This window comes from Mustelus asterias, chromosome 29 (assembly GCF_964213995.1).
Source record: "Mustelus asterias chromosome 29, sMusAst1.hap1.1, whole genome shotgun sequence".
Classification (NCBI taxonomy): domain Eukaryota; kingdom Metazoa; phylum Chordata; class Chondrichthyes; order Carcharhiniformes; family Triakidae; genus Mustelus; species Mustelus asterias.
The window spans coordinates 14,506,171-14,532,148 of record NC_135829.1 but is presented as its reverse complement, the minus strand read 5'-3'; the positions used below and the strand labels follow the sequence as shown (position 1 = coordinate 14,532,148).

General features: G+C 51.1%; 1 protein-coding gene across 7 annotated transcripts in view; it reads left to right on the top strand.

The window, feature by feature from the left end:
- LOC144480539 (CD276 antigen-like) overlaps window positions 1-25,978 on the top strand; it is a 307,579-nt gene that overhangs the window by 103,864 nt on the left and 177,737 nt on the right. For all 7 annotated transcript variants that reach the window (XM_078200108.1, XM_078200110.1, XM_078200107.1 and 4 more), the window contains exons 3-4: window positions 15,825-16,166; window positions 19,445-19,741. In XM_078200108.1, coding sequence (XP_078056234.1) covers window positions 15,825-16,166; window positions 19,445-19,741 — 639 coding nt within the window. The remainder of the gene's footprint in view (window positions 1-15,824; window positions 16,167-19,444; window positions 19,742-25,978) is intronic.

Here is a 25,978-nt window from a genome sequence, read left to right as displayed (position 1 = left end):
GCTCTGCCCAAGACCGCAAGGAACTACAAAAGGTTGTGAATGTAGCCCAATCCATCACGCAAACCAGCCTCCCATTCATTGACTCTGTCTACACTTCCCGCTGCCTCGGGAAAGCAGCCAGCATAATTAAGGACCCCATGCACCCCGGCCATTCTCTCTTCCACCTTCTTCGATCGGGAAAAAGATACAAAAGTCTGAGGTCACGTACCAACCGACTCAAGAACAGCTTCTTCCCTGCTGCTGTCAGACTTTTGAATGGATCTACCTTGCATTAAGTTGATCTTTCTCTACACCCTAGCTCTGACTGTAACACTACATTCTGCACTCTCTCGTTTCCTTCTCTATGAACGGTATGCTTTGTCTGTATAGCGTGCAAGAAACAATATGTGTACTAATACATGTGACAATAATAAATCAAATCAAATTAAGAAGACCTGGACTAAGGTGGCTGCCAATGTCAGAGGGCATGATGTTGTGGGCTGCACCCGGCCGCAGTGCCACCAAAGGTTGGACAATCTTCTGTGATTGGCAAGGGAGGTGGCATGGAGTGGGCGGAGAGGGACAGTCGGGAGTCTGTTCCCTTGAGCGCTCTGTGGCCCCACCCCTGCCAAGGCTGGACTGTCAGCACAGATGTATTGGCGGGAGAGGACTGCCACAGTGAAAGGGCCCACTGAATGCCCATGTGTGGGGGAAGGGGGCATCTGGAATGGTCCTCAAGGGAGATGGGATCCTAGTGAGCCTTTCTGTTGTTCCCCTGTCAGTAGAAGAGACAAGTCACAATAATATGGAGAGCCACTGAATTGGTGGGGGAGTCCCCAGTCTGCTGGTCCTGAATTCAGCACGGCCAATGCACCTAACCCACACGTCTTTCGAACTGTGGGAGGAAACCGGAGCACCCGGAGGAAACCCACGCAGACACGGGGAGAAGGTGGAGACTTGGAGGTTGCTTTGCTGAGGCAGCGGGAAGTGTAGACAGAGTCAATGGATGGGAGGCTGGAACGCGGAGGATAACCACTGTGCCACCCATTGAAAGCGAATATGGATCTACTACAAAGGTGTATAAAATCAGAATCATAGAATAGTGCAGAAGGAGGCCATTTGGCCCATCGAATCTGCACTGAGAACAATCCCACCCAGCCCCTATCCCTGTAATCCCCATTACACTAAAGGGAATACTGCGACCAGTAACACACATCCTGACTCCCCAAAGCCTGTTCACCATCTACAAGACACAAGTCAGGAGTGTGATGGAATACTCCCCACTTGCCTGGATGGGTGCAACTCCAACAACACTCAAGATGCTCGACACCAACCAGGATAAAGCAGCCCCACTTGATTAGCACCACATCTACAATCATTCAATCTCTCCACCACCGACGCTCAGTAGCAGCAGTGTGTACTATCTACAAGATGCACTGTAGCAATTCACCAAAGATCCTTAGGCAGCACCTTCCAAACCCACGACCACTTCCATCTAGTAGGGCCAGGGCAGCAGATACATGGGAACACCACCACCTGCAAGTTCCCCTCCAAGCCACTCACCATCCTGACTTGGAAATATATCGGCCGTTCCTGCGCAGTCGCTGGGCCAAAATCCTGGAATTCCCTCCCTAACGGCATTGTGGGTCAACCCACAGCACGTGGACTGCAGCGATTCAAGAAGGCAGCTCACCACCACCTTCTCAAGGGCAACTAGGGATGGGCAGTAAATGCTGGCCAGCCAGCAACGCCCATGTCCCATGAATGAATAAAAAAAATGTTACCATGGGCAATCCACCTAACCCGCACATCTTTGGACACTAAGGGCCAATTTACCATGGCCAATTCACCTAATGTACACATCTTTGGACACAAAGGGACAATTTACCATGGCCAATCTACCTTGCCTGCCCATCTTTGGACACTAAGGGACAATTTAGCATGGCCAATTCACCTAACCCGCACATCTTTGGACACTAAGGGACAATTTAGCATGGCCAATTCACCTAATCCGCACATCTTTGGACACTTAGGGACAATTTAGCATGGCCAATGCACCTAACGTACACATCTTTGGACACAAAGGGACAATTTACCATGGCCAATCTACCTTGCCTGCCCACCTTTAAACACTAAGGGGCAATTTAGCATGGCCAATCCACCTAACCTGCACATCTTTGGACGGTGGGAGGAAACCGGAGCACCCGGAGGAAAGCCACGCAGACACGGGGAGAACGTGCAGACTCCACACAGACAGTGACCCGAGGCTGGAATCGAACCCGGGTCTCTGGCGCTGTGAGGCAGCAGTGCTCGGTGTAAGGGGTAATCCTTCCGCCGTGTAAGCATTGCTCACGAGGGAATGCAGGCTGCAGGGAGGAAAGTAGCACCGTTGAGTGGAGTAATCGACTGGTTGTGTGCAATCACTTCCACACTCTTAGCTTCCTTCAGAAACAAACGGATTCATTGTCAACCATCTGTTAACCTGAACATAAATCATTTGTACCATTCAGGCAGATGTGGGGCGAGCAGGGACCTGTTGGCGGATTACTGACTCATTTGTACCAGCACCAGCCAGCGTCGGAATGTATTCGCTCTTTGATAAGTTGGCATGTGGGACTGCCCGGGCAGCCTTGACCTCATTATATTCTCGTTGCCTTCCCCACAATGCTTGTTAGCTCTTGACAGTTCGGTGTAGTAGCTCTCTCCCATATTTTAGGAATATAGTGAGCCACGTGCAGGTGTTAAATTGTAATGGCTTTCTTTTCCCGTACAGAATCCCCTTCCCATTTTAACCATGGTTGACCACTGTGACTCATTACCCATTCCACCGTTCATGGCCTCCGCCTTGATCCAAGTAAAGGGATCTCCTCTAAGGAAATTCGGCATGTCCACTCCGACTCTCACCAACTTTTACAGATGCACCATAGAAAGCATCCTTTCTGGTTGTATCACAGCTCCTGCTCTGACCAAGACCACAAAAAGCTACAAAGGGTTGTGAGTGAAGCCCAGTCCATCACACAAACCAGCCTCCCATCCATCGACTCTGTCTACACTTCCCGCTGCCTCGGAAAAGCAGCCAACATAATCAAGGACCCCGCACACCCCGGACATTCTCTCTTCCACCTTCTTCTGTCGAGAAAAAGATACAAAAAGTCTGAGATTACTGACTCAAGTACAGCTGAAATAAATGCAAATTACTGCGGATGCTAGAATCTGAAACCAAAAGAGAAAATGCTGGAAAATCTCAGCAGGTCCGGCAGCATCTGTAAGGAGAGAAAAGAGCTGACGTTTCGAGTCCAAAGCTTTTATCCTCTTTTCATGATGCCGGTCAGTTTAAAGGAAGACTTTCAAGGGGGAATGTAATCCATAAACTTTGCATTCATAGAATCCCTACAGTGCAGGAGGAGGCCATTTGGCCCATCGAGACTGCACTGACAACAATCCCACCCAGGCCCTATTCCTATAACCCCTCATATTTACCCTGCTAATCCTCCTGACACTAGGGTTAATTTAGCATGGCCAATCTACCTAACCTGCACATCTTTGACACTAAGGGGCAATTTAGCCTGGCCAATCCACCTAATCCGCACATCTTTGGACTGTGGGAGGAAACCGGAGCACCCGGAGGAAACCCACGCAGGCACGGGGAGAAAGTGCAAACTCCACACAGACAGTGACCCGAGACCAGAATTGAACCCAGGTCACTGGTGCTGTGAGGCAGCAGTGCCAACCACTGTGCCACCGTGCCACATTCAGCGAAAGGCGAAATGAGGCATTAGAATTGAAGCACAGTGTTATGCTTGTTGTCGGACATGGCATCCAGTGATCGCGGAAGGGACTGGATGTACAAGCAAACCAAGGGGAGATATAGTGATAGTGGTCGTGTCAATGGACCAGTAGCTCAGAAACCATGGATTTTTATTTTATTTGTACATGGGATGTGGGCGTCACTGGCTGGGCCAGCATTTACTGTCCATCCCTAAGGGCATTTAAGAGTCAGTCATATTGTTGTGGGCCTGGAGTCACATGTAGACCAGACCAGGTAAGGACGGCAGATTTCCTTCCCTCAACTAATTTAAAGTTTATTTATTTATTGTCACAAGTAGGCTCACATTAACACCGCAATTAAGTTACTGTGAAAATCCCCTAGTCGCCAGTTCGGGTACACTGAGGGAGAATTTAGCACGGCCAATGCACCTAACCCAGCACATCTTTTGGACTGTGGAAGGAAACTGGAGCACCCAGAGGAAACCCACGCAGACACGGGGAGAGCATGCAGACTCCACGGTGACCCAAGCCGGGAATCAAACCCGGGTCCCTGGCGCTGGGAGGCTAACCACTGCTCATTAATGAACCAGGTATGTTTTTCTGACAATCGACAATGGTTTCATGGTCATCAGTAGATTTTTAATCTCGATGTTTATGAAATTCAGATTTCACCAAAGCATTACCCTGGGTCTCCGGATTGCTAGTCTATTGATAATAGCACTACGCTGCTGTTCCAGCTGTCCAAAGATGGGGACGTCCTCTAACTTGCTCACTCAGTTTTTAACAACCGTTGACAATGGTTTCATGGTCATCATTAGACTTGAATTCCAGATTTTTTGTATTTCAAATTGCGCCATCTGCCGTGCTGGGATTCGAACCCGGGTCCCCAGAACATTAGTAAGAAGTCTCACAACACCAGGTTAAAGTCCAACAGGTTTATTTGGTAGCACAAGCTTTCAGAGCGCTGCTCCTTCTTCAGGTGAGTGGGAGTTCTGTTCACAAACAGAGCACATAAAGACATAAACTCAATTTACAAAATAATGGTTGGAATGCGAGTCTTTACAGGTAATCAAGTCTTAAAGGTACAGACAATGTGAGTGGAGAGAGGTTTAAGCACTGGTTAAAGAGATGTGTATTGTCTCCAGCCAGGACAGTTAGTGAGATTTTGCAAGCCCAGGCAAGTTGTGGGGGTTACAGATAGTGTGGCATGAACCCAAGATCCCGGTTGAGGCCGTCCTCATGTGTGCGGAACTTGGCTATCAGTTTCTACTCAGCGATTCTGCGCTGTCGTGAAGGCCGCCTAATAGAACACTTACCCGAAGATCAGAGGCTGAATGCCCATGACCGCTGAAGTGTTGCCCAGCAGGAAGAGAACACTCTTGCCTGGTGATTGTCGAATGGTGTTCATTCATCTGTTGTTGTAGCATCTGCATGGTCTCCCCAATGTACCATGCCTCGGGACATCCTTTCCTGCAGCGTATCAGGTAGACAACGTTGGCCGAGTTGCAAGAGTGTGTACCTGGTGGATGGTGTTCTCACGCGAGATGATGGCAACCGTGTCAATGATCTGGCACGTCTTGCAGAGGTTGCTGTGGCAGGGTTGTGTGGTGTCGTGGTCACTGTTCTCCTGAAGGCTGGGTAGTTTGCTGCAGACAATGGTCTGTTTGAGGTTGTGCGGTTGTTTGAAGGCAAGAAGTGGGGGTGTGGGGATGATGGGCCTTGGCGAGATGTTCGTCTTCATCGATGACATGTTGAAGGCTCCGGAGGAGATGCCGTAGCTTCTCTGCTCCGGGGAAGTACTGGACGATGAAGGGTACTCTGTCCGCCATGTCCCGTGTTTGTCTTCTGAGGAGGTCGGTGCGGTTTTTCGCTGTGGCGTGTTGGAACTGTTGATCGATGAGTCGAACGCCATATCCTGTTCTTATGAGGGCATCTTTCAGCGTCTGGAGGTGTCTGTTGCGATCCTCCTCATCCGAGCAGATCCTGTGTATGCGGAGGGCTTGTCTGTAGGGGATGGCTTCTTTAACGTGTTTAGGGTGGAAGCTGGAGAAGTGGAGCATCGTGAGGTTATCCGTGGGCTTGCAGTACAGTGAGGTGCTGAGGTGACCGTCCTTAATGGAGATGCGTGTGTCCAAGAATGCAACCGATTCCGGAGAGTAGTCCATGGTGAGTCTGATGGTGGGATGACCCCATAACATTGCACATGGGTCTCTGGATTACCAGTCCAGTGACAATACCACTACGCTACTGCCTCTCCTAATAATGCACTTAAGGACCTGGGTACAAATCCCACCATTGCAGATGGTGGAATTTGCATTCAATAAAGAAAATCTGGAATTAAGAAACTACTGATGACCATGAAACCATTGTCGATCGTTGGAAAAACCCATCTGGTTCACTAATGTCCTTTAGAGAAGGAAATCTACCATCCTTGCCTGCACAGGGAGGTTCCAGATTCTTGTTCATTAATTGAGGGATCTGCTCCTCAATTCTTGGTCACACTTCAATCCCCATGTCCTTAATCTTTAGCATAGGGTGTCAAAGACAGTGGACGAGTTGGAGGACTTCCCCAAGTTTGGACTACTGAAACAGTGGTGTAGTGGACGGGTTCATGGATGAGAGGGGTGTGGAGGGATATGGTCCAAGTGCAGGTCAGTGGGACTAGGCAAAAAATGGTTCGGCACAGACAAGAAGGGCCAAAAGGCCTGTTTCTGAGCTGTAATTTTCTATGGTTCTATGGTTCTAGTGGTTATAATCACTGGTGCTGGTAATCCAGAGTCCTGGGGTAATACTCTGAGGCCCCAGGTTCAAATCCCACCATGGCAGATGGTGAAATTTGAATTCTGTAAAAATCTAGAATTACCGATGAAACCATTGTCGATTCTTGGAAAAACCCATCTGGTTCACTAATGTTGTTTAGGGAAGGAAATCTGCCGTCCTTACCCGGTCTGGCCTACATGTGACTCCGGCCCCGCAGAAATGTGGTTGACTCTCAACTGCCCTCAGGCAACTAGGGATGGGCAATAAATGCTGGCCAGTCAGCAATGTAAGAAGTTTAACAACACCAAGTTAAAGTCCAATAGGTTTATTTGGTAGCAAAAGCCACACTAGCTTTCGGAGCTCCAAGCCCCTCCTTCAGGTGAGTGGGAATTCTGTTCACAAACAGGGCCTACATGGATTGTAAGCTATTATTTTTTAAAATCCACATGGTCAGTCAGGCGGGGAAAGTGGTCACGTGGCCATTTTGCTTGGCTTCCTTCCATGGCTTTATCTACACCCTGGCGAGGGAGCAATTTTTTTATTCATTCATGGGATGTGGGCGTTACTGGCTGGACCAGCATTTATTGCCCATCCCTAATTGCCCTTGAACTGAGAGGCTTGCTGGAATCCATTTAAGGGCGGCACAGTGGTTAGCACCGCTGCCTCACAGCACCAGGGACCCAGGTTCGATTCCGGCCTCGGGTCACTGTCTGTGTGGATTTTGCACGTTCTCCCCGTGTCTGCGTGGGTTTCCTCCGGGTGCTCCGGTTTCCTCCCACATTCCAAAGATGTGTGGGTTAGGTGGATTGGCCATTCTTAATTGCCCCTTAGTGTAGGAGGACTAGCTAGGGTAAATGCATAGCGTTATGGGGATAGGGCCTGGGTGGGATTGTGGTTGGTGCAGTTTGATGGGCCGAATGGCCTCCTTCTGCACTGTAGGGATTCTAACCAGTTTTGGCTTAGAAAAAGGACTTTGCACTGTGCCCCAGCACGTAATTATTGATATAAGCCTCACACCGCTTGTATACTTTGGACAGTCAATAAACAGACTTTAGCTCTTTCATCAAAATGCAATGAGGGGAACGAAAATGCCTCTTTTCCTTTCAGGAATATTGCACTCGCTCCTGTCAATGGTGAGGACAGTGGATATCCTCCGATAATGGGCTGGGACACCTGCCACTTCTCCCCTGATAACCTTTGCTGCCATTGGAATTACTGACTGGATCACACATTGAAATTAACTAATGCTGCTCTTCATACGAGAAGTTTAACTAAATATCCGTGCTCTGTTTAAAGAATAGCATTTGATCAGCCATTATAGAATCCTCACAGTGTAGAAGGAGACCATTCGGCCCATCGAGCCTGCACCGACAACAATCGCACCCAGGCCCTATCTCTGTAACCCCACACACTTACCCCGCGAATCCCTCTAACCTACGCAAACCGGGACACTAAGGGGCAATTTAGCATGACCAATCAACCTAACCCACACATTTTTGGACTGTGGGAAGAAACCGGAGCACCCGGAGGAAACCCACGCAGACACGGGAAGAATGTCCAAACTCCACACAGAGAGTGACCCAAGCCAGGAATCGAACCCAGGTCTCTGGCGCTGTGAGGCAGCAGCGCTAACCACTGTGCCACCTTGCCGCCCCTAAAAAAATCTTTTTAAAAAAATGGGGATTTCAACGTTCCTCTTCGTAATCAATAAAAATTGGAGACTTTTTGATAAGTTTCACTTGACACTGTTTCAGTTTTTGTTATTTTTCTGGAAGGGAAAGCATGGGCGCAATGGGCCGAGTGGCCACCTTCCACCCTGCAAACCCCCTTGCTTCACAGAGGGGAAAGGAGTGATTTCCTTTGGCAGAGAATGCTGTGAAAACATGGCCGGTGATTCTCAATGTTGGGGAGGGGCTGTTGTGTGTCTTCAAGGGGAAGTTAGATGAGCGTTCAAAACACTGGGGAATGCTTTGGAAATGGGCTGTGGGGCTTTGGATTGCTCGTAGAACCAACGCCGATGCGATGGGCAGAATGGCTCGCAGATGTGAGGGTCAGTGCAGGAGAAAATAATCCTCATTTAACCAGTGTTGACCTGAGAAGGTACCCCTTTAACACTGGACAATTCATTGCGTAGCCTTATCATAGAATCCTACAGTGCAGTAGGCCATTCGGCCCATCGAGTCTGCAGTGACCACAATCCCACCTAAGCCCTATCCCCACAACCCCATGCATTTACCCTGGCTCATCCTCCTGACATTAAGGGCCAATTTAGCATGGCCAATCCACCTAACCCGCTCATCTTTGGACTGTGGGAATGAAAAGTATTGTTTCTTGCGTGCTATACAGACAAAGCATACTGTTCATAGAGAAGGAAAGGAGAGAGTGCAGAATGTTACAGTCATAGCAAGGATGTAGAGAAAGATCAACTTAATGCAAGGTAAGTCCATTCAAAGGTCTCATGGCAGCAGGGAAGAAGCTGTTCTTGAGTCGGTTGGTACGTGACCTCAGACTTTTGTATCTTTTTCCCGACAGAAGAAGGTGGAAGAGAGAATGTCTGGGGTGCGTGGGGGCCCTTGAGTACGCTGGCTGCTTTTCCGAGGCAGCGGGAAGTGTAGACAGAGTCAATGGATGGGAGGCTGGTTTGCGTGATGGACTGGGCTTCATTCACGACCTTTATGGTAGATTACGGCTGGATTATGGCCGTTCGTGTCAGCGGAAATATCCGGTCCCGCTGACGGCAGCTTCCATGGCAACGAGGGGCGTATTCAATGGGATACCCGTTGACAACGGCGGGTCTGGAAATTCCCATCAGCCAATGGTGAGTTGCCTCCGCTGCCACGAAATATGAGGCTGGGTGCACGGAAAATCTCACCCTGTCTCAGGATGGGTAGCGCTGGACAGCAGTTGAAAATACCTCCCTTAAAGGTACATGCACATCACCGCTGACAAGACCTCAGTTTAGCATAGTCAATACCTCTCGCCATGTAGCACTCAGTATCAGAATCATAAAATCATAGAATCCCCACAGTGCAGAAGGAGGCCATTCGGTCCATCGAGTCTGCACCGGCCACAATCCCACCCAGGCCCTATTCCTGTAACTCCCCATATTTACCCTGCTAATCCCCCTGTTACTAAGGTTAATTTAGCATGGCCAATCAACCTAGCCCGCACATCTTTGGACTGTGGGAGGAAACTGGAGCACCCGGAGGAAACCCACGCAGACACGTGGAGAACGCGCAAACTCCACGCAAGTGACCCGAGGCCGGAATTGAACCCGGGTCCTTGGCACTGTGAGGCAGCAGTGCTAACCACTGTGCCACCGTGCCGCCCAGTGCAGTGGAGTGTCAGCCCAGCTTATGTGTCCCCGACTCCCTGGGATGCGCTGTCCTGCCAAGAGAAGCTCCGGGTCTCCTTATCGTTCATCACTTATTCCTTCAACATTCTCCCATTTATCAGGAGAGTTTACAACCAGGCTGTTCGCCGGGTTGCTGGATGTAGCACGGTGGTTCATGAAAAATGTAAAGCTTTGAAAGCTGCCTCTGTCAGGATGTTGGAGGTCGGGATGAATCCATGATAGGCTGAGTGCTTTTGTCTGTATTAATAATTGAACTGGCAGTGTCCCTCTCAGGAGTGAATAAAGTAAGACATGGTTCAGACACAGAGGACACAGGATAGTCCGAGTAAGGACAAAGAGGCGAATGTTTTGTCAGGGGCAACACTTGCTAGCCCAGGTTGCCCGTCACTGTTGGATCATATTCTTTGACAGTCCCTGAGCTTAAAGTTTATTTATTAGTGTCACAAATAGGCTTGCTTTAACAATGAAGTTACTGTGAAAATCCCCTAGTCGCCACACTCCGGCGCCTGTTCGGGTACACTGAGAATTTAGCACGGCCAATGCACCTAATCAGCGCGTCCTTCGGACTGTGGGAGGAAACCGGAGCACCCGGAGGAAACCCACGCAGATATCTGGGTCCCTGGTACTGTGAGGCAACAGAGCTAACCACTGCCCCCCCCTGGCACGACCTGGACACTGACCCCCTGGCACTACCTGGACACTGACCCTCTGGCACTACCTGGACACTGACCCCCCGGCACTACCTGGACACTGACCCTCTGGCACTACCTGGACACTGACCCTCTGGCACTACCTGGACACTGACCCTCTGGCACTACCTGGACACTGACCCCCCGGCACTACCTGGACACTGACCCTCTGGCACTACCTGGACACTGACCCTCTGGCACTACCTGGACACTGACCCCCCGGCACTACCTGGACACTGACCCCCCGGCACTACCAGGACACTGACCCCCCGGCACTACCTGGACACTGCCCCCCGGCACTACCTGGACACTGACCCCCCGGCACGACCTGGACACTGACCCTCTGGCACTACCTGGACACTGACCCTCTGGCACTACCTGGACACTGACCCTCTGGCACTACCTGGACACTGACCCCCCGGCACTACCTGGACACTGACCCTCTGGCACGACCTGGACACTGACCCCCCGGCACTACCTGGACACTGACCCCCCGGCACTACCTGGACACTGACCCCCCGGCACTACCTGGACACTGTCCCTCTGGCACTACCTGGACACTGACCCTCTGGCACTACCTGGACACTGACCCCCCGGCACTACCTGGACACTGACCCCCCGGCACTACCTGGACACTGACCCCCCGGCACTACCTGGACACTGACCCTCTGGCACTACCTGGACACTGTCCCCCCGGCACTACCTGGACACTGACCCTCTGGCACTACCTGGACACTGACCCTCTGGCACTACCTGGACACTGACCCTCTGGCACTACCTGGACACTGTCCCCCCGGCACTACCTGGACACTGTCCCCCCGGCACTACCTGGACACTGTCCCCCCGGCACTACCTGGACACTGTCCCCCCGGCACTACCTGGACACTGACCCTCTGGCACTACCTGGACACTGACCCCCCGGCACTACCTGGACACTGTCCCCCCGGCACTACCTGGACACTGACCCTCTGGCACTACCTGGACACTGACCCTCTGGCACTACCTGGACACTGACCCTCTGGCACTACCTGGACACTGACCCTCTGGCACTACCTGGACACTGACCCTCTGGCACTACCTGGACACTGACTCTCTGGCACTACCTGGACACTGACCCCCCGCACTACCTGGACACTGACCCCCCGGCACTACCTGGACACTGACCCCCCGGCACTACCTGGACACTGACCCTCTGGCACTACCTGGACACTGTCCCCCCGGCACTACCTGGACACTGACCCTCTGGCACTACCTGGACACTGACCCTCTGGCACTACCTGGACACTGACCCTCTGGCACTACCTGGACACTGTCCCCCCGGCACTACCTGGACACTGTCCCCCCGGCACTACCTGGACACTGTCCCCCCGGCACTACCTGGACACTGTCCCCCCGGCACTACCTGGACACTGACCCTCTGGCACTACCTGGACACTGACCCCCCGGCACTACCTGGACACTGTCCCCCCGGCACTACCTGGACACTGACCCTCTGGCACTACCTGGACACTGACCCTCTGGCACTACCTGGACACTGACCCTCTGGCACTACCTGGACACTGACCCTCTGGCACTACCTGGACACTGACCCCCTGGCACTACCTGGACACTGACCCTCTGGCACTACCTGGACACTGACCCCCCGGCACTACCTGGACACTGTCCCCCCGGCACTACCTGGACACTGACCCCCCGGCACTACCTGGACACTGACCCCCCGGCACTACCTGGACACTGACCCCCCGGCACTACCTGGACACTGACCCCCCGGCACTACCTGGACACTGACCCCCCGGCACTACCTGGACACTGACCCTCTGGCACTACCTGGGCACTGCCCCCCCGGCACTACCTGGACACTGACCCCCCGGCACTACCTGGACACTGACCCCCCGGCACTACCTGGACACTGACCCTCTGGCACTACCTGGACACTGACCCTCTGGCACTACCTGGACACTGACCCCCCGGCACTACCTGGACACTGACCCCCTGGCACTACCTGGACACTGACCCCCCGGCACTACCTGGACACTGACCCTCTGGCACTACCTGGACACTGCCCCCGGCACTACCTGGACACTGACCCCCTGGCACTACCTGGACACTGACCCTCTGGCACTACCTGGACACTGACCCCCCTGGCACTACCTGGACACTGACCCCCCGGCACTACCTGGACACTGACCCCCCTGGCACTACCTGGACACTGACCCCCCTGGCACTACCTGGACACTGACCCTCTGGCACTACCTGGACACTGACCCCCCCGGCACTACCTGGACACTGACCCCCTGGCACTACCTGGACACTGACCCCCCGGCACTACCTGGACACTGACCCTCTGGCACTACCTGGACACTGACCCTCTGGCACTACCTGGACACTGACCCTCTGGCACTACCTGGACACTGACCCCCTGGCACTACCTGGACACTGACCCCCCGGCACTACCTGGACACTGACCCCCCTGGCACTACCTGGACACTGACCCTCTGGCACTACCTGGACACTGACCCCCCGGCACTACCTGGACACTGACCCCCCGGCACTACCTGGACACTGACCCCCTGGCACTACCTGGACACTGACCCTCTGGCACTACCTGGACACTGACCCCCTGGCACTACCTGGACACTGACCCCCCGGCACTACCTGGACACTGTCCCCCCGGCACTACCTGGACACTGACCCTCTGGCACTACCTGGACACTGACCCTCTGGCACTACCTGGACACTGACCCTCTGGCACTACCTGGACACTGACCCTCTGGCACTACCTGGACACTGACCCCCCGGCACTACCTGGACACTGACCCTCTGGCACTACCTGGACACTGACCCTCTGGCACTACCTGGACACTGACCCCCTGGCACTACCTGGACACTGACCCCCCGGCACTACCTGGACACTGACCCCCCTGGCACTACCTGGACACTGACCCTCTGGCACTACCTGGACACTGCCCCTCTGGCACTACCTGGACACTGACCCTCTGGCACTACCTGGACACTGACCCCCTGGCACTACCTGGACACTGACCCCCTGGCACTACCTGGACACTGACCCCCTGGCACTACCTGGACACTGACCCCCCGGCACTACCTGGACACTGACCCTCTGGCACGACCTGGACACTGACCCCCCGGCACTACCTGGACACTGACCCCCTGGCACTACCTGGACACTGACCCCCTGGCACTACCTGGACACTGACCCTCTGGCACTACCTGGACACTGTCCCCCTGGCACTACCTGGACACTGACCCCCCGGCACTACCTGGACACTGACCCCCCGGCACTACCTGGACACTGACCCTCTGGCACTACCTGGACACTGCCCCCGGCACTGTGGGGGAAGGAGGGTGGGTGGGAGAGGCGAGGGAGGAGGGGTGTTCCTGGTTAACCTTTGCACACTGGGACAGTCTTTAAAAATGGCGTGCGGTCTTCACAAAGCCAAGTTGCTGGCGGGGTGGGCTCAATCAGAGGAGAGGCATTGCGGGGGGTGGGGGGGGGGGGGGGGGGGGGGGTGGGGCGGGGGGGGGGTGGGGGCGGGGGGGGGGGGGGGTGGGTGAGTGGGAAGGACTGATTTGTCTGAACTGCAAAAACAAACCATCATTCACCTGCTTTAGGCCGCACTGGGTCGGCCAACTAAACTAAAAACGACTACCTCAATTAGTCATCTCATCTGCTTGAAGGAATTGCCTGCTCTGGGATGTGGTGGGTAAATGACTAAAGTGCTTGCAATCAAGGTTAATGGGCGCTGATGACCTTACTGGCCATTAGAATAATTTACAGCACAGATAGGGGCCATTCGGCCCACACTTTATGTTCCATACTAGCCTTCTTAGATGTTATTTCATCTAATCTGGGCTCTAATCAGGATATATCATAGAATTTACAATGCAGAAGGAGGCCATTTGGCCCATCAAGCCCGCACCGACAGCAATCCCACCCAGATCCCACCGCTGTAACCCCCACATATTTACCCTCCTGAATCACCTTGACACTGAGGGGCAATTTATCATGGGCAGTCCGCCTAACCCGCACATCTTTGGACTGTGAGAGGAAACCGGAGCACCCGGAGGAAACCCACGCAGACATTGGGAGAACGTGCAAACTGCACACAGACGATCACCCAAGCCGGGAATCGAACCCAGGCCCTGGAGCTGGGCGGCACGGTAGCACAGTGGTTAGCACTGCTGCTTCACAGCTCCAGGGACCTGGGTTCGATTCCCGGCTTGGGTCACTGTCTGTGCGGAGTTTGCACATTCTTCCTGTGTCTGCATGGGTTTCCTCCGGGTGCTCCGGTTTCCTCCCACAGTCCAAAGATGTGCGGGTTAGGTTAATTGGCCATGCTAAATTGCCCCTTAGTGTCCCGGGATGCATAGGTTAGAGGGATTAGTGGATAAATATGTGGGGATGGGGCCTGGGTGGGATTGTGGTCGGTGCAGACTCGATGGGCCAAATGGCCTCTTTCTGCACTGTAGGGTTTCTATGATTCTATGAGCTGTGAGGCAGCAGTGCTAATCATAGAAACCCTACAGTGCAGAAAGAGGCCATTTGGCCCATCGAGTCTGCACCGACCACAATCCCACCCAGGCCCTACCCCCATATCCCCACATATTTACCCGCCAATCCCTCTAACCTCTGCATCTCAGGACTCTAAGGGGCAATTTTTAGCATAGCCAATCAACCTAACCCGCACATCTTTGGACTGTGGGAGGAAAACGGAGCACCCGGAGGAAACCCACGCAGACACGAGGAGAATGTGCAAACTCCACACAGACAGTGACCCAAGCCGGGAATTGAACCCAGGTCCCTGGAGCTGTGAAGCAGCAGTGCTAACCACTGTGCCACTGCATTTTCTCTGCTTTGTGGGCGGCATGGTGACACAGTGGTTAGCACTGCTGCCTCACAACGCCAGGGACACAGGTTCAATTCCCAGTTTGGGTCACTGTCTGTGTGGAGTTTGCACATTCTCCCCGTGTCTGCGTGGGTTTCCTCCGGGTGCTCCGGTTTCCTCCCACTGTCCAAAAATGTGCGGGTTAGGTGGATTGGCCGTGCTAAATTGCCCCTTGGGGGCACTAGCTAGGATAAATACATGGGGATAGGGCCTATGTGGGATTGTGGTCAGTGCAGACTCGATGGGCTGAATGGCCTCCTTCTGCACTGTAGGGTTTCCCTTCTCCTTGGTGAATGGGTCCGTGCACCTGGAACTACATGCTAGCCCCATTAGGATCAACGAGTCTTTTTTATTCTTCTTTCCCAGGAGATTTGAGGATCGAAGTTCCGACAGTTCCCGTGATCGGCATCTTTGGCAAGGACGTCACCCTGAACTGTTCCTTCACCACCGACGTCAACTTCTCCCTGAACGACCTGAGCGTGATATGGCAGCTGACGGAGACGCGTGAGATGGTGCATTGGTACTCACTGCAGCTGAACCAGCAGGCGGAGAGCTTTGTGAACAGGACGGCGCTCTTCACCCAGGAGCTGGCCAAGGGCAACGCCTCCTTGCTACTGAGGGACGTCCGGATCGAGGATGAGGGCAGCTTCACCTGCTTTGTGAGGATCGACGAGCACCTGAGCGCCCCCATCGAGCTCCAGCTAGCAGGTATGGTGCCCACCAAGCTGCCACACAATGTGCCAACCTGTAGCCGTGCCCAATCTGCCACTGCGTCAAATCGTTTTCCCACCCGCCCATCCCCTCTCCATCTCCACGATAGGTTGCCAATCCCACAAAGTGCAATCCCTTCCCTAAATCTTTCACCTCTCTTTCTTCCTGAAGTTTAAAGTTCATTTATTAGTGTCACGAGTAGGCTTACATTAACACTGCAATGAAGTTGCTGTGAAAATCCCCTAGTCGCCACACTCCGGCGCCTGTTCGGGTACACTGAGGGAGAATTTAGCATGGCCATTTGGCCCACCGAGTCTGCACCGACCACAATCCCACCCAGGCCCTATCCCTGTAACCCCACACATTCACCCTACTAGTACCCCTGATACTAAAAGGCAATTTAGCATGGCCAATCCACCTAACTTGCACATCTTTTGGACTGTTGGGGGAAACCGGAGCACCTGGAAGAAACCCATGCAGACACGGGGAGAATGTGCAAACTCCACACAGACAGTGACCCAAGCCAGGAATCGAACCCGAGTCCCTGGCGCTGTGAGGCCGCAGTGCTAACCACTGTGAGATTTAGCTCTTCAACCAGGATTTTGGCTACTTTTGCGAAGGGCTCCTTCTCGCTTTTCAACCTCAAAGAAGAACACACAAAGAACAAAGAAAAGTACAGTACAAGAACAGGCCCTTCGACCCTCCAAGCCCGCGCCGATCATGATACCCTAACTGAACTAAAAGAAAAACCTGCCGTTACTCGATCCATATCTCTCTATTCCCTCCCTATTCATGTATCCATCCAGATGCCTCTTAAATGTCACTAATGTGGCAGGGAGAAGGGACCCGGGTTCAATTCCGGCCTCGGGTCACTGTCTGTGTGGAGTTTGCACATTCTCCCCATGTCTGCGTGGGTTTCCTCCGGGTGCACCGGTTTCCTCCCACAGTCCAAAGATGTATGAGTTTGGTGGATTGGCCATGATAAATTGTCCATTAGTGTCAGGGGGCTTAGCAGAGTAAATATCTGGGGTGGACCTTTGTGGGATTGTTGTCAGTGCAGGTTCGATGGCCGAATGGCCTCCTTCTGCATTAGAGGGATTCTATATTCCAGGCACCCACCATTCTCTGCGTGAAAAATTTCCCCCCCACACATCTCCCTTAAACTTCCCCCTCTCACCTTGAACCTGTGTCCACCTTGTGATTGACACTTCCATCCTGGGAAAAAGTCTCTGACTATCCACCCTGTCTATGTACCACGGGGTTGGAACAGTGTGGGTCAGGGCAGTAGTTACCCAGAAGATAGAAGTGTTTTATATTCTTAAATTCTTCTCATGTTTTCTGAGTAACTATTGATGTTACACGGTCAGCATGTGGCACAGTGGTTAGCACTACTGCCTCACAGTGCCAGGGACCCAGGTTCGATTCCCAGCTTGACTCTGTCTGTGTGGAGTCTGCACATTCTCCCCGTGTCTGCGTGGGTTTCCTCCGAGTGCTCCGGTTTCCTCCCACAGTCCAAAGCTGTGTGGGTTAGGTGGATTGGCCATGCAAAAATTGTCTCTTAGCATCAGGGGGACTAGCTAGGGTAAATGTATGGGGTTATGGGGCCTGGGTGGTATTGTGGTCAATGCAGACTTGATGGGCCGAATGGCCTCCTTCTCCACTATAGGAATTCTATGAGTTGAAACCACCCACAATTTGCAACTGAAATCACATTTCTGGATGGTTCCCATTGCGGGGAACTCACCATGGAGAACAAAGAAAATTACAGCACAGAAACAGGCCCTTTGGCCCTCCAAGCCTGCACCGACCATGCTGCCCCACTTAACTATAACCCCTTCCGGGCACAATAGTTATCCTTCTATTCCCATTCTATTCATGTATTTGTCAAGATGCCCCTTAAAAGTCACTATTATATCCGCTTTCACTACCTCCCCCGGCAGCGAGTTCCAGGCACCCACCACCCTCTGTGTAAAAAACTTGCCTCGTACATCTCCTTAAAACCTTGCCCCTCGCACCGTAAACCTATGCCCCCTAGTAATTGACTCTTCCACCCTGGGGAAAAAGCTTCTGACTATCCACTCTATCGATGCCTCTCATAATCTTGTAGACTTCTATCAGGTCACCCCTCAACCTCCGTCGTTCCAGTGAGAACAAACCAAGTTTCTCCAACCTCTCCTCACAACTTATGCCCTCCCTACCAGGCAACACCCAGGTTAATCTTTTCTGTACCCTCTCCAAAGCCTCTACATCCTTCTGGTAATGTGGCGACCAGAATTGAACACTATCTTCCAAGTGCGGCCTAACTAAGGTTGTATGACCATAAGACAGAGGAGCAGAATTAGGCCACTCGGCCCATCGAGTCTGCTCTGCCATTCAATCATGGCTGATATTTTTCTCATCCCCATTCTCCTGCCATTTCTCCATAACCCCTGATCCCCTTATTAATCAAGAGCCTATCTATCTCTGTCTTAAAGGCACTCAATGACCTGGCCTCCACAGCCTTCTGTGGCAAAGAGTTCCACAGATTCACCACTCTCTGGCTGAAGAAATTCCTTCTCATCTCTGCTTTAAAGGACCGTCCCTTTAGCCTGAGGTTGTGCCCTCTGGTTCTAGTTTTTTCTACCAGTGGAAACATCCTCTCCACATCTGCTCTATCCAGGCCTCGCAGTGTCCTGTAAGTTTCAATAAGATCCCCCCTCATCCTTCTAAACTCTAATGAGTACAGACCCAGAGTCCTCAACCGTTCCTCATGCGACAAGCTCTTCATTCCAGGGATCATTCTTGCGAACCTCCTCTGGACCCTTTCCAAGGCCAGCACATCCTTCCTTAGATATGGGGCCTGCTCACAGTACTCCAAGTGGGGTCTGACCAGAGCCTTATACAGCCTCAGAAGTACATTCCTGCCCTTGTATTCTAGTCCTCTCGACATGAATAGTTTGCACTTTTGGGCAATTGCTGTGGAAAGCCTTACCTGGGAACTTCCAGGGGTTTCCCCTGTGCATGTTTGGGGTACCCCCCCCAACCCCCATCCCCACCTGGTCCCCATGCCACCAGATACGAGGCCCTGGAGATTGCAAGTTATAGTCCAATGTGCAAATAGGATCACGTTGCTTGGGCACCAGGAAACACATGGTCAGGATCTGTGGCTTGATGTCGATCATTGGGCGCAGAGACTTTGGGGAAGTTGTCACCAATTGGGCGCAAAACCTGTCGCCATGTTGTGCGTTCGCTTTGCTGATTTTTTTTTTTCTCCCACTTGCATGGTTTGGTTTCAGCCTCTTACTCCAAGCCCAGCCTGCACTTGGAACCCAACAAGAACCTGAAGCCCGGAGATGAGGTGGCCATCACCTGCCACTCTTCGGGGGGCTATCCCCAGGCCACGGTGCAGTGGCATGATGGGAAAGGGAGCAACATCACGGAGAACATCACCACGTCGCAAGTGGCCAACAAGGAGGGCCTGTTTGACGTGCGCAGCGTGATCCGGGTGATGCTGGAGCCCAACAGCACGTACAGTTGCCTCGTGAGGAACGAGCTACTGAATGAGGAGACCCAAGCCTTGGCAACCATCACAGGTCAGTCACAACGTCACGGTTGCCGACTTTGCCACGTTGAGGCCCCCGCGCTACTTCGAGATAAAATAGAATGCTTTAACAGTATAACTATCACAGCATCCACTCCAATTATTGAGAGCTGCCTCAAAGGAGTTCTGAAGTGTTCACAACATCTGTTCATTCATTCTGGTCTGCCTAAAGCCACTCAGCATCACAATAGGATATCGGCAAAACAGGTTTAGAAATTTTGATGGGCTATTTTTCTTTCCTCCAGCAGGGGGGAGGGAAAGAATGGGGAAAATCTCACCCGTTCTAATTTATGGAAGCAATTTAAAATTATTTCAAGCCTGGAAAGTGATGGAAATATTTGGCAATTTCTGATTTGATTTGATTTGCTTTGCTTTATTATTGTCACATGTATTAATATACAGTGAAAAGTATTTCTTGCGAGCTACACAGACAAAGCATACCGTTCATAGAGAAGGAAAGGAGAGAGTGTAGAATGTAGCGCTACAGTAGGGTGTTGAGAAAGATCAACTTAATTGCAAGGTAGGTCCATTCAAAAGTCTGACGGCAGCAGGGAAGAAGCTGTTCTTGAGTCAGTTGATACGTGACTTCAGACTTTTGTATCTTTTTCTCAACGGAAGAAGGTGGAAGAGAGAATGTCCGGGGTGCGTGGGGTCCTTGATTATGCTGGCTGCTTTGCCGAGGCAGCGGGAAGTGTAGACAGAGTCAATGGATGGGAGGCTGGTTTGCGTGATGGATTGGGCTACATTCACGACCTTTTGTAGTTTCTTGCGGTCTTGGGCAGAGCAGGAGCCATACCAAGCTGTGTGTGATACAGCCAGAAAGAATGCTTTCTATGGTGCATCTGTAAAAGCTGGTGAGAGTCATAGCTGACATGCCAAATTTCCTTAGTCTTCTGAGAAAGAAGAGGCGTTGGTGGGCTTTCTTAACTATAGTGTCGGCATGGGGGGACCAGGACAGGTTGTTGGCGATCTGGACACCTAAAAGCTTGAAGCTTTCCACCATTTCTACTTCGGCCCCGTTGATGTAGACTGAAAGAGGGAGGAAGATTGGTTAATGTTTGAGAGAGGTCCCCACATCAGGACACTGTAACTGTTCTATCTGTATTAATTTACAAATAGTTAGACATTTTGTTTTACTTTGGAGTGCTATGATGTGAATCTTTTGTGAAGGAGTTGAATAGAATTTACTCTAGGCAGAGTAAGTAAGGAAACTGTTTCCACTGGCAGGGCAGTTGGGTAACCCAAAGACACTGATTTAAGATTAGGGGCGTAAAATGTCGAATAATTCTAATACTCGGGAGCACTTAAGGTGAGTGGGGGAAAGTTCAAAGGAGATGTGAGGGGCAAGTTTTTTACACAGAGGGTGGTAGGTGACTGGAACACGCTGCCGGGGTGGTGGTGGAGGCAAGTACGATAGGGGTTGTTTAAAGGGCTCTTAGATAAGCACATGAATATGCAAGGAATAGAGGGATATGGACCAAGGGCAGGCAGAAGGGATTAGTTTAATTTGGCGTCATGTTCGGCACAACATTGTGGCTGAAGGCCCTGTTCCTGAGCTGTGCTGTTTTATGTTCCATGTTCTAAGAAGCAGAGGGGAGATTTTTTTTAAAATTTGCTGTTTTGATGGGAGCTGGAATTCACCACGTTCTCCCCGTGTCTGCGTGGGTTTCCTCCGGGTGCTCTGGTTTCCTCCCAAACTCCAAAGATGTGCGGGTTAGGTTGATTGGCCATGCTAAATTGATCCTAGTGTCAGGAGATATGTGGGGTTATGGGAGTAGGATCTGGGTGGGATTGTGGTCGGTACAGACTTGATGGGCCGAATGGTCTCCTTCTGCTCTGTAGGGATGCTATGATTCTAAGACCAGCCTTGGCTGGATTATTACAGCAGCACTCTGGAGAAGCAAGGGAATTGGACTAAATGGATAGCTCTGCCAAAGACCTAGCAGGAACAATGGGCTAAATGGCCTCCTTCAGTGTTGTATTGTTTTATATTAAGATGGAAGGGATGTACATGGTGGCACAGTGGTTAGCGCTGCTGGCTCACAACGCCAGGGCCCCCGGTTCAATTTCAGCCTTGACTGACTGTGTGGAGTTTGCACATTCTCCCCGTGTCTGCGTGGGTTTCCTCCGGGTGCTCCGGTTTCCTCCCACAGTCCAAAGATGTACAGGTCAGGGGGATCGATCAGGCTAAATTAACCCTTAGTGTCCCAAGATGTGCAGTTTATGTGGATTGGCCATGCTAAATTGTCCCTTAGTGTCCAAAGGTGTGTAGGTTAGGTGGATTAGCCATGCTAAATTGTGTCCCAAGATATGCAGGTTAGGTGAATTGGCTGTGCTAAATTACCCTTTAGTGTCCCAGGGTGTATATGTTAGGTGGATTTAGGGGAAAATATGTGGGGTTATGGGGATCGGGCCTGGATGGGATGTTTGTCGGAGGGTCAGTGCAGATTCGATGGGCCAAGTGGCCTCCTTCTGCACTGTAGGGATTCAATGATAAATCTTATTTCATAAGTAAAACAGCCATACCACAGGTCTTCCAAATTCAATCACACTTCTTTTCCCAAAGGTAGGGGAGTCTAAAACTATAGGGCATAGGTTTAAGGGGAGAGATACAAAAGGGTCCAGAGGGGCACCTGTTTCACACAGAGGGTGGTGAGTGTCTGGATCGAGCTGCCAGAGGTAGTAGTAGAGGCGGGTACAATTTTGTCTTTAAAAAAGCATTTAGACAGTTACATGGGTACGATGGGTATAGAGGGATATGGGCCAAATGTGGGCAATTGGGACTAGCTTAGTGGTTAAAAAAGGGCGGCATGGACAAGTTGGGCTGAAGGGCCTGTCTGCATGCTGTAAACCTCTATGACTTGAGTCAATGGCTGATTAACTGAAGAGATTTTTCAATTTCTACTGGGTAGAGTTAAGAAACAAAGAACAGTACTGCACAGGAACAGGCCATTCGGCCCTCCAAGCCTGCGCTGATCATGTTTACCTGTCTAACCAACCGCTTATATCCCTCTATTCCCCGTTTGTCCATATGTCTATCAAGATAAGTCTTAAATGTGACTAACGTAACTGCCTCAACCACCTCAGTTGGCAATGCAATCCAGGCCCCCACCACCCTCTGCGAAAAACAACTTCCCCCTGCACATCTCCACTGAACCTTACGCCCCCCTTACCTTGAACAAAGACTACCTTAGTTTAACAACTGGAAGTTGTTAACCAATAATTTGGAACAAAGGGAATTGTACAAACAGTTCAATGTTTGCCGGACAGGTGATTTTCCTTAATTAATTGGATTCTGAAAATAGTGCTTAACTTTGTCCAATAAAAGATGTTTTTTCATGTCTTTGCAAATGGGGTTAAAGATACAGAATGGGTGTAAAGCCATCTTGAAAAGCCGATGAAATAGCACGATTGCTTGGTGATGTATCTGTACTGGTCTTGTCAGATTAATGTTAAATTGAAGGATTGACAGTTTTAACCTTCCGGCTCATTTGTCAATCATTCATTTTGTCCTTAATTTAATAAGACAAGGTTCTATGTGTGCCCATTATTGGTTAAGTGCATGACCTCCCTAATATTAAATGTCATTGACTTGCCAAATGTTAAATAAGGGAAGTTGACAGTGATATATTAGAATCCGCATCCCGGTGAACTTGAATCTCAATGAGGAGATTTCAATAGCTTGACGAACCTGCCCCAGAAGCCACCTTCCAGTTGAAAGGGGAGGAGATGGCCTCGTGGTGTTATTGCTAGACTATCAATCCATAAACTCAGCTAATGTTCTGGGGACCTGAGTTCAAATCCCGCCACGGCAAATGGTGGAATTTGTATTCCATAAAATGTTTGGAGTTAAGAATCTACTGATGACCATGAAACCATTGTCGATTGTGGGGAAAAACCCATCTAGTTCACTGATGTCCTTTCGGGAAGGAAATCTGTCACGTGGTCTGGCCTACATGTGACTCCAGAGCCACAGCAATGTGGTTGACACTCAACTGCCCTCAGGCAATCCAGAAACTCAGCTAATGTTCTGGGGACCCGGGTTCGAATCCCACCACAGCAGATAGTGGAATTTGAATTCAATAAAAAAAATCTGGAATTAGGAATCTACTGATGACTATTGTCAATTGTTGGAAAAACCCATCTGGTCTACCAATATGCTTTAAGGAAGGAAATCTGCTGTCCTTACCAGGTCTGGCCTACATGTGACTCCAGAGCCACAGCAATGTGGTTGACTCTCAATAGCCCTCAGGCAACTAGGGATGGGCAATAAATGGTGGCCCAGCCAGCGACGCCCATGTCCCACAAATGAATGAAACAAAGGGATAAAAGCAAATTACTGCGGATGCTGGAATCTGAAACCAAAAGAGAAAATGCTGGAAAATCTCAGCAGGTCTGGCAGCATCTGTCAGGAGAGAAAAGAGCTGACGTTTCGAGTCCAGATGACCCTTTGTCAAAGCTAAAAGGCACAGAAAGTGGGAGATGTTCATACTGGAAGGTGAGAGAGTGAAAGATGAGTCATAGCCACAAAAACAAGGGGAAAGGCTAATCATGTCCAGCACTAAGAGAGAAATGGAAAGCAGTGAGGGTGGACAGGGAATCCTGTCGGAAAGAAGAGCAGTACGTCTTCAGGGTAGGCATTCCTGGAAGAGAAGGGACGCTTTTATATTGTTAACCTGCATTGGGATTATCAGCTAGCAAAGACTCGGTCTTTGCCACATTCCCGCTGCAGTGAGGTGGTGACCAGCCAACTCTCCGTTCACTGAAGCGGGATGGGAAAATCCCACCGGTGTGAACGGTGGTAAGATTCCGGCCTGTAAGTTCTTCATCCTTTCGTACGACTTGGGCATTTCTGGAAAAGCCGGCATTCATTACCCACTGTTAAGGCCCAGATCAGAAACTCCAAAGTACATAATGCAGTTAGCCTTTCTTAAAGGCACAGAATCATCATACCAGCTCCAATTATCTTTGAACCGAGTGGCTTGCTAGGCCATTTTGGGGGGCAGCTGTGCTAAGCTGTGCGGCACGGCGGCACAGTGGTTAGCACTGCTGCCTCACAGCGCCAGGGAGCCGGGTTCGATTCCCGGTTGGGTCACTGTCTGTGCAGAGTCTGCACGTTCTCCCCGCGTCTGCGTGGGTTTCCTCCGGGTGCTCCGGTTTCCTCCCACAGTCTGAAAGACGTGCTGGTTAGGTGCATTGGCCGTGTTAAATTCTCCCTCAGTGGACCCGAACAGGCACCGGAGTGTGGCAACTAGGGGATTTTCACAGTAATTTCATTGCACTGTTAATGTAAGCCTACTTGTGATTAATAAATAAACTTTATAAGACCATCAACCAGAACTGTGGGCCACCTCGGCAGAGCCGGAAATCGGAGCATTGTGGATGCTGGGAATAATTACAATGTGTCGTCACACATCTTGAGTGACTCTGAACGAGGTTTTCCCTGCAGACTGCCAGCCTGCTGGTGCGCAAATCTATTTTTACAGCACTGTAGGAGTTTGTCGCTAGTTGCTCTGTGTTAGTGACATTGCAGGCTCAGTGGGAAGAAACCCTCAGGCGGTCATGATTTTGAATCGAAGTGTTCAACATAAAGGAGACTGTTTTATGCACCATCCTAATGAACTAACCTCGAACAACCAAAGGAATCTTCCTCCCACGTTAACAGATGGAACCAAAGTTGTTCCCATTTGCAAGCACTGATTTTATTTTGAGTTAATGCTTGTCATTTGGACGTATGTATTGGGAAATTACTGATCTGCAAACTTCTGGAACTATTTGGGTGGCACAGTAGTTAGCACTGCTGCCTCACAGCACCAGGGACTTGGGTTCAATTCTTGTACTTGAACTTGTACAGGATTTGCTTGGATTAAATTCCAATGAATGAATGCACGCACACTGACTAAAATACATACCAAGGATCATTCTCTATTTATGACTTCAGTTCTTTTACAAATGAGATTTCCACGTAAAATGTCTGCCCCTGTTCATAGAATCTCTACAGTGCAGAAGGAGGCCATTCAGCCAATCGAGTCTGCACCGACCACAATCCCACAGGCCCTACTCCCCTAATCCCACGCATTTACCCTGCTAATCCCCCTGACGCAAGAGTCAATTTATCATGGCCAATCAATCTAACCCGCACATCTTTGGACTGTGGGAGGAAACCGGAGGGAAACCCACGCAGACACGGGGAGAATGTGCAAACTCCACACACACAGTGACCCGAGGC